A 9,451-nucleotide genomic window follows, 5' to 3' on the forward strand; every position below is an offset into this window, starting at 1 on the left:
TATGTGTGAGCGGCGCATGCGCCGCTCACACACAGACCAAAACTGAGTTCTTTGCTAGAGCGAAATCCGGCGCCATGTTCATGTCGACCGGAAGCCGCGGCCGGACTGTGAGATGACGACTTCCGGCCGCGGCTTCCGGTCATGTGTTCAGTGCAGCGAGGCGAAGGCGCAAGAAGAACAGTCAGAAGAAGTTTGACAGAGCGGAGGTCGCGTCAGGAGCAGGTAAGTTCTGTTCATGTGCGTTCGTGTGAGCAGCCTTTGGCATCATACCAGGGAAGCCTTTGGCATCATACCAGGGAGGCCTGTGGCATCATACCAGGGAGGCCTTGTTGCATCATAACAGCGGAGGCCTGCGGCATCATACCAAGGGAGGCCTGTGGCAGCATACCAGCGGAAGCCTGTGGCATCATAACAGGGAGGCCTTGTTGCATCATAACAGCGGAGGCCTGCGGCATCATACGAAGGGAGGCCTGTGGCAGCATACCAGCGGAGGCCTGTGGCATCATACCAGCGGAGGCCTTGTTGCATCATAACAGCGGAGGCCTGCGGCATCATACCAAGGGAGGCCTGTGGCAGCATACCAGCGGAGGCCTGTGGCATCATACCAGCGGAGGCCTGTGGCAGCATACCAGCGGAGGCCTGTGGCATCATACCAAGGGAGGGCTGTGGCAGCATTTACAGTGTGGCAGCATTTACGGTGTGGCAGCATTTACAGTGTGGCAGCATTTACAGTGTGGCATCATTTACGGTGTGGCAGCATTTACAGTGTGGCAGCATTTACAGTGTGGCATCATTTACGGTGTGGCAGCATTTACAGTGTGGCAGCATTTACAGTGTGGCAGCATTTACGGTGTGGCAGCATTTACGGTGTGGCAGCATTTACGTTGTGGCAGCATTTACGGTGTGGCAGCATTTACGGTGTGGCAGCATTTACGGTGTGGCAGCATTTACAGTGTGGCAGCATTTACAGTGTGGCAGCATTTACGGTGTGGCAGCATTTACGGTGTGGCAGCATTTACAGTGTGGCTGCATTTACAGCGTGGCTGCATGTACGGTGTGGCATCATACCATTTGAGGCCTGTGTCATCATACCAGCGGAGGCCTGTGTCATCATACCAGCGGAGGCCTGTGGCATCATACCAAGGGAGGCCTGTGGCAGCATTTATAGTGTGGCAGCATTTACGGTGTGGCAGCATTTACGGTGTGGCAGCATTTACAAGTGTTGGAGCATTTACAGTGTGGCAGCATTTACAGTGTGGCAGCATTTCTAGTGTGGCAGCATTTCTAGTGTGGCAGCATTTCTAGTGTGGCAGCGTATCCGTTGTGGCAGCGTATCCGTTGTGGCAGCGTATCCGTTGTGGCAGCGTATCCGTTGTGTCAGCGTATATGTTGTGGCAGCTTATACGTTGTGGCATCATACCATTGGAGGCCTGTGTCATCATACCAAGGGAGGGCTGTGGCAGCATTTACAGTGTGGCAGCATTTACAGTGTGGCAGCATTTACGGTGTGGCAGCATTTACAGTGTGGCAGCATTTACGGTGTGGCAGCATTTACGGTGTGGCAGCATTTACGGTGTGGCAGCATTTACGATGTGGCAGCATTTACGGTGTGGCTGCATGTACGGTGTGGCATCATACCATTGGAGGCCTGTGTCATCATACCAGCGGAGGCCTGTGTCATCATACCAGCGGAGGCCTGTGGCATCATACCAAGGGAGGCCTGTGGCAGCATTTATAGTGTGGCAGCATTTACGGTGTGGCAGCATTTACGGTGTGGCAGCATTTACGGTGTGGCAGCATTTACGGTGTGGCAGCATTTACAGTGTGGCTGCATGTACGGTGTGGCATCATACCATTGGAGGCCTGTGTCAGCATACCAGCGGAGGCCTGTGTCATCATACCAGCGGAGGCCTGTGGCATCATACCAAGGGAGGCCTGTGGCAGCATTTAGAGTGTGGCAGCATTTACGGTGTGGCAGCATTTACGGTGTGGCCGCATTTACAAGTGTTGGAGCATTTACAGTGTGGCAGCATTTACAGTGTGGCAGCATTTCTAGTGTGGCAGCATTTCTAGTGTGGCAGCATTTCTAGTGTGGCAGCATTTCTAGTGTGGCAGCGTATCCGTTGTGGCAGCGTATCCGTTGTGGCAGCGTATCCGTTGTGGCAGCGTATCCGTTGTGTCAGCGTATACGTTGTGGCAGCTTATACGTTGTGGCATCATACCATTGGAGGCCTGTGTCATCATACCAAGGGAGGGCTGTGGCAGCATTTACAGTGTGGCAGCATTTACAGTGTGGCAGCATTTACAGTGTGGCAGCATTTACGGTGTGGCAGCATTTACAGTGTGGCAGCATTTACGGTGTGGCAGCATTTACGGTGTGGCAGCATTTACGGTGTGGCAGCATTTACGGTGTGGCAGCATTTACGGTGTGGCAGCATTTACGGTGTGGCAGTATTTACAGTGTGGCTGCATGTACGGTGTGGCATCATACCATTGGAGGCCTGTGTCATCATACCATCGGAGGCCTGTGTCATCATACCAGCGGAGGCCTGTGGCATCATACCAAGGGAGGGCTGTGGCAGCATTTACAGTGTGGCAGCATTTACGGTGTGGCAGCATTTACAGTGTGGCAGCATTTACAGTGTGGCAGCATTTACAGTGTGGCAGCATTTACAGTGTGGCAGCATTTACGGTCTGGCAGCATTTACAGTGTGGCAACATTTCTAGTGTGGCAGCATTTACAGTGTGGCAACATTTCTAGTGTGGCCACATTTCTAGTGTGGCAACATTTACAGGGATATTGTGTGTCATCAGATCAAATGAGCTTGTGTGGCATCATATACAGGGATATTGTGTGGCATAATACCAAGTAAGGCAGTGTGGCATTATATCAAAGGAGGTTGTGTGGCAGCATATGCAGGGAGGCATGTGGCAGCGTATACTGTTTTTTATTTGACGTCTTGGGAGAGATATGTATCAACTGTTGTTTCTAATTGTCAGTTATGGCGCACAAGAGAAGTCTGAAATCCATTGATGACAATCAACCAATAGCAAAACGAATACCACCAACATTTACCCCAGAGGAGAAAGAAAAAAGAGCCCAGGAGGTAAGACTTTGTGCAGTTGATGTCTGTGAAATGCTTCACTGTGCTGTGGGATAGCACGCTGACTCTTGCATTTGTGGGGGGCCAAGCACACCACCATATACTTGTTTGAATATAAACCAAACCGGTACGAAAGTGAAATTGTTCAGACAACTTTTGGTCCTCCATTCCATTCCTAATATTGGTTCATATATTTTTGTTGTCTTTTCACTCACCTTCACCATTGACGTAAGTGGAGCGCACACTATGGAATATACCTATGTTTGGTGTCACATTTTTAGAATGAAAAATGTAATTACTAGATGTACATGTCCACTACAAAAATCAATGATAAATAAGGCAATATCCATCTGTTCATTTCTGTACTGTTGTCACAATCGGGATAATCTTCACTTACATTCCATTTTATAGTGCCAATTTTTTTTTTTTTTTTTTTAGAGAGCGATATTAGAGCAGGAACTACGAGCAAGGTGTCCCAAATATCAAGATCCAAATCGAATTCTTGTACAACAGCCAATGAGAAAACGTGAAGAACAAAGTGCGAGACAAACTCCTTCAGCGTCCGTAAAACCGGTGGAATCGTGGTGTCAGTGTGGGAACTGCATGAATTTGCCGACTGAAGAGGAATGCGTCTGTTGCAAAGATATACGTAATGTGCTAAACCTAATGGAGGAAGATGAGCCGATGAGGTGCATTACAGAGCATCATACTTTTATGGCCACATGTCTGGACAAGGAACAACTTACCCTATGTGAAAGCTATAGATGTTTTGGTCCAACACGTCCAGCACCACTAAATAACAGGTAAGGAAATTATTTTGTGTTCCAGTCAAGTTTCAATGATGCTATTGTGATCCTAACCTTATTGCTCAAATAAATATTATTATGTTTGTTTTCAGCAGCATGCATGTGTCTAATATGTGTCTGCCCAAAATCTTATGTGGTCCCTGTAACACTAGAAGTAAATTTTGATCTTGTTCCACGCAGCAATCAAAGAATGTGTGTCGCTCCAGCGTTTGTGAGCCGTTATGTATTATTGTAAATAATATTACCATGTCACGGGTGACAGTATAAGATTGTGGTCTGTATAGTGTGCAAATATGATTGCCTAACAATAGTTTTTTATCATGTATAGGTCCTTACGGAAGGTTGCATACCGAATGTTCACCGTGTGGGTTCACGGTTACCTTGGACGAAAAAACAGGCGTACTATTCCAGCATGTGCAGTTCAGAAAGTCAGAGCAATGATTCCAGAAGAAAATCAAGTATATGTTGGTTTCAAGCTAGCCACTGACAATAATGCTTCGGAAATGGCAGATTTTTTAAATGTGTTTGATTACTTTACTATGTTATATTTTTCAATAAAAAATGTTGAAAATCAAAACTTTTGATGTTTATTTATTATAATATATTAACACAGGATAAGTATTGTACATAACAGAAAATAATATACAGGATATAAAGTGCTAGTGTTGATTCAGAGGAAGGCAAAAAACCCCTGGTTATTTACGTTTTGTTCTTCATTAGTTGTGTGTTTGGGAAATTCCTTCCCGACTCCAAATATGGCAATCAGAATAAATCCCTGAATCAACATCCAATATCCACAGATAGTTTGCTTACAAATTCTTCCAGTGACAGGCAATATAAATAGTGGTAAATAGTTGTACGCTTTTTTGTAGAAGGGCAAACACAACATAGTTCAGTACATTAAAAACGTGACTTGTGAGCTAGAACAGTTGATGCTTTATCCGGCCGTGGTTCTGTGGCTATGTTTGGTGGTAGGGTCAATGTCCGTGTTTGCCAACTATGTTCAATTTCTTGTTTTGTCAATTTGATCACATTTACAAACATAGGAAAGAGGTGTGAGAAAGACATTGGTACGTACTCTTTCTTTGCAGTCCATTTTTTGCTTAGTTTGGAGAAAACTACATTATACCTCATGCTACCAAGCAGATCCGACTTTGTGGTCTGTCGGTGGACTCTAGATTGTTCCCGTTTTGTATTATGATTATGGGCCAAAACAGCAAGTTTTGTCCGTGCTTCCATTCCGTCTAAAGCAAAATGTATTCTTTTTGGTCTGTATTTTAGAATAAAGCTGTGGAATACCTCGATTTTTCCTGTATGACAGAAAGATGACAAGTGGGGCAAGTCTTTCAATAATTGTTTATCTTTTACAATCTTTTCAAGCTCCTCATAGGCTGCTGATGTTGTTGACATCCAATTGTGTTTGCGATCGTCATCAATGTCTAAACATCTGTGATCACATTGTGTGACAATGTCCCCCGGGAATTCATGTACATTACGAATATGTTGAAGTACAGAGAGCCATTTTTCCCGCAGCACATCCACATTACCGCAAGCAGTACTACAGCAGTACCAAAAATGATTGGTTATTGACGTGATCCAATCAACAATTTGGGAACAGCTTCTTTTTTTACTTGCAGCCTTCAGTTTCTTCCGAATGGACTTTGCATAATGCCATATATCAAATTGATGTCCAATCTCTGGGTATTGTTCACGTATTTTTTTACGTATGGAGACATGACGGTCTGTTGCAAGAACATACACATTGAGCCCATCTTGAATAACACGGTTAAGACAGGTTTGAAAGGCCAAACTTTCCATAGCCACAGAAGATGTGGTTTGTGTAACCTGAACGATTTCAAAGTCAACAATCTTGTCGCTCTTGTAATCCATCATTGTGTACACACAATATTTTGCATTATGCCCAGGGCTATCACATTGTCCGTCACCAAGGAGACACAATGGTGTTTGTTTGATTTCTTTATGAAGTTCCATTTTTTCTTGTTTCCAGTGAATGTCCACGACTGGAAATAACAATTTTCTTTGGTGACGAAAGTAAGTGGAATGTGAAATAAATTGCATCCCAATCGATTTACAAATGTCAGACATCTTGGCATAGTTGCCACCATTAAATAAAATGGAAGCTGCAATAAGAACATTCCCAACCGGGATACGATTACACTTGGGTTGACTTTCCCAAAAATAATCATGTCCATTGGAACATTTGCCTTGTAGTGAAAGATAGGTACCTTGCTGGAATTTGACTGGGTTTTCTATTTTGTGGCCACAGAAACACGCGCACTGAGCAACCAGTACATCTAAAGCGGATTCAAAAACCAAAAATTTCCGCTCTTTTACTAGGTCTTCATCTGCTCGTTCAGAAAACAAATTGGTTGTCACGTTGTCAAATGACAGACTAGAATCTGGTGGTTCGTAGTCCAGATCTCTTGGATCATTTCTGCCAGTAGAAGAAACAAAGCTTTCCTCTGGATCCTCCAATATGACTTTGCTTGATGTTTGTCTTTGTAAGCGGGGGGTTGAGAACTTTGATGGGTAAAAATGATCCAACTTCATTGTTAATTGGTTTTCAAAAGAAAGTTCGTCCTCTGGAAACTGGCATCCTGTATCCTGTATGAAGATGTGTGATTGAGTGGTTGCATCTCTTTTGCTTTTGAAAGGTGTGTTGGTGGCTCTCGTTGCCAATGTCGTCTGTCGGGTGTTTGTTGCTGCATTTCTTTCAAAAAATTTTCTCTTGACACCAATTTTTACATGTTTCACTCCCATGACTTTGGACATTGCCGTTGGTGGATCGTTTAGCATTGAGGTACCGGTAGAAACGTATGTAATGCTGTTGGTGTATGTAGTAGCCAAAGGTAATTGCATGCATTGTGTTGCACAAGAATAAGTGTGTTCCTGTTCTGTACGTTTCCGTTTAGATGGTGGAGACTCTGTTTCCTGATAAGGGAATATAGTGGGAATTGCACTTTCCTTCAGCCATCGTATCTTCTTTTCAGACTTGAAAACATAACAGTCTTGTGCAAAGTGTTTTGAACATAGTCTAAATAAATCTTGTTTTTTTCCATCCAAAATTCTTTGTGAGAGTGCATCTAGATTGTCCAACGATTGTCTGGCCTGTTGGAGCCAAACTTTAATCTTGTCAATGTTGCCTGAAAAAACATGCAGGGTCACTCCTTGAGAGTAAGTAGCTCGATTAGACCGACTGTCACAACCAGAGACAATGCACGACGGCATTTCTATCAAAAAAGTAAATGTAAATATTATGGCATGAGAAAAGATCCTTACGGTAATAACGAGGGATTACATAAAGAGAGTTGATACCCCTAATGAGGTATATTTGTGTACTACGATACTTACAATTCCAATTTAGATCTGTGAGTTTGTCTTTTCTAAGTGCAAGATTAAAAGTCGTGAGTTTGTATTAAATAATATAATCCACAGCGTGTTTTCGGAGACATAACATCCAATTTGTGTAAGTTCTTGGGTCACCGCGTGTGAAGTCACCCTTGGTTATCACACAAATGTGGCCTATGGTGGCTGGCAGATTGTCATGTGGAGAAGTGAGTGTTCAACATGTTACATTGTTTATAGGTAACTGTTTGGCACTGGTAATTTACGGTTGACCAAGGCACAAAATAGTAGTGTGTAGTTTTACACGATCATTGTAAAACCGTCAATGATCTCAGTGCCAGACAGTTTCACCATGTCAATGTTTGAGGATAGCTTTTTTGTGTGAGCAACCCAATTTATTTTTTATTTTTTATGTAATAGAGACAGTGAATTAAAGAGAATAACATTTATAAACCAATTTTTTTTTATTGATGAAGCCATAACTGGCTTCCAAAGTAACACAGAAAAAGTGTTCCATCATAAACACAAATATAAAATTTACATGCAGAACAAAAAAAGTTTTTGTTCCATAGTCACAAAAAAATAGTTCAGGTAAAAAGTCAACATTGACGGATAGGGACCAACACATAAAAGTAGAAAATGGAAGACGAAACAGTAAAAGACATTTACATTGAAAAGACACAGACGTCAACGACAATCACAAAGAAGTTATCAGCAGGTGAAAACACCTTGCTTCGTCACATCATGTTTCTGGACCTTCATCAGCAGATGAAAACACCTTTTTTTTTCTCATCTCATCATCCAACCGAAGCCTTTAGCAGCAGGTGAAAACACCTTGCTTTGTCACATCATCCAACTGGACCTTCATCAGCAGATGAAAACAACTTTTTTTTTCTCATCTCATCATCCGACCGGACCTTTAGCAGCAGGTGAAAACACCTTGCTTTGTCACATAATCCCACCGTACCTTCACATTGTATTACAGAACGTTTCTGCCAATCATGCGGCATGTCAAAGTTATATTTCCTAAAGAAGAATAAAATAAAAAATGTATCAATGGATTGATCAACTTCAAGCGTTGCACTATGCGCAACATGGTCGCTTTGGAAGAATGACATCCCTGTCTGATCACTCTGCATAGTTTGGCTCATCTGGTGAACTTGTGTGTCATGTATGTTTATATGAACTCCCTTTGTTCGGGCTTACTTACTTTCTATAATTCGTTACTTATGCTGCTCAGAATGGCCTGTTCGTCTCCACGGTGGTAATCCGCTCCGGTTGCTGCTGTCGTCGTCTGTATCTGATCGCGTTGCTTTCCCTCCTAATAAAATAATTACAATAATATATATAAAAGACCATAATTAGCAATTATTGTAACTTTAGGGTAGTCCCCTTGCTGCCGCACCTGTTCAAAGTATCTATGCTCCTCGAATACACTCCTCACGGTCGTGTTTTCACTGGCGCGCTCCCTCTCCTCCTGGTAAACTGCTGTACAAAAAGTCACACACATGGTGGGATTAGATAAAGTGATGTACAAAAAGTGACACACACTATACGCTGCAACACCGGATACGCTGCCACAACGGATACGCTGCCACAACGTATACGCTGCCACAACGTATAAGCTGCTACAACGTATAAGCTGCCACAACGTATACGCTGCCACACCGGATACGCTGCCACACCGGATACGCTGCCACAACGGATACGCTGCCACAAGGTATACGCTGCCACACCGGATACGCTGCCACGCCGGATACGCTGCCACAACGGATACGCTGCCACAACGTATACGCTGCCACACCGGATACGCTGCCACACCGGATACGCTGCCACAACGTATACGCTGACACAACGTATACGCTGACACAACGTATACGCTGCCACAACGTATAAGCTGCCACTACGTAAATGCTGCCACAACGTAAATGCTGCCACAACGTAAATGCTGGCACAGGCCTCCCTTGGTATGATGCCATAGGCCTCCAATGGTATGATGCCACACCGTATAAGCTGCCACACCGTATAAGCTGCCACACCGTAAATGCTGCCACACCGTAAATGCTGCCACACCGTAAATGCTGCCACACTGTAAATGCTGCCATACCGTAAATGCTGCCACACCGTAAATGCTGCCACACCGTAAATGCTGCCACACCGTAAATGCTGCCACAC

General features: G+C 44.0%; 1 protein-coding gene across 1 annotated transcript; it reads left to right on the forward strand.

Moving 5' to 3' along the window:
* Window positions 1-2,910: 2,910 nt before the first annotated feature.
* On the forward strand, window positions 2,911-4,764 carry LOC142760521 (uncharacterized). The gene is made up of 4 exons (XM_075863719.1): window positions 2,911-3,107; window positions 3,543-3,907; window positions 4,239-4,368; window positions 4,711-4,764. Exons 1-4 carry the CDS (start codon window positions 3,003-3,005, stop codon window positions 4,762-4,764), a joined length of 654 nt encoding a protein of 217 aa, XP_075719834.1. The 5' UTR covers window positions 2,911-3,002.
* The last annotated feature ends 4,687 nt before the right edge of the window (window positions 4,765-9,451 follow it).

Source organism: Rhinoderma darwinii, chromosome 4 (assembly GCF_050947455.1).
Source record: "Rhinoderma darwinii isolate aRhiDar2 chromosome 4, aRhiDar2.hap1, whole genome shotgun sequence".
Lineage (NCBI taxonomy): Eukaryota > Metazoa > Chordata > Amphibia > Anura > Rhinodermatidae > Rhinoderma > Rhinoderma darwinii.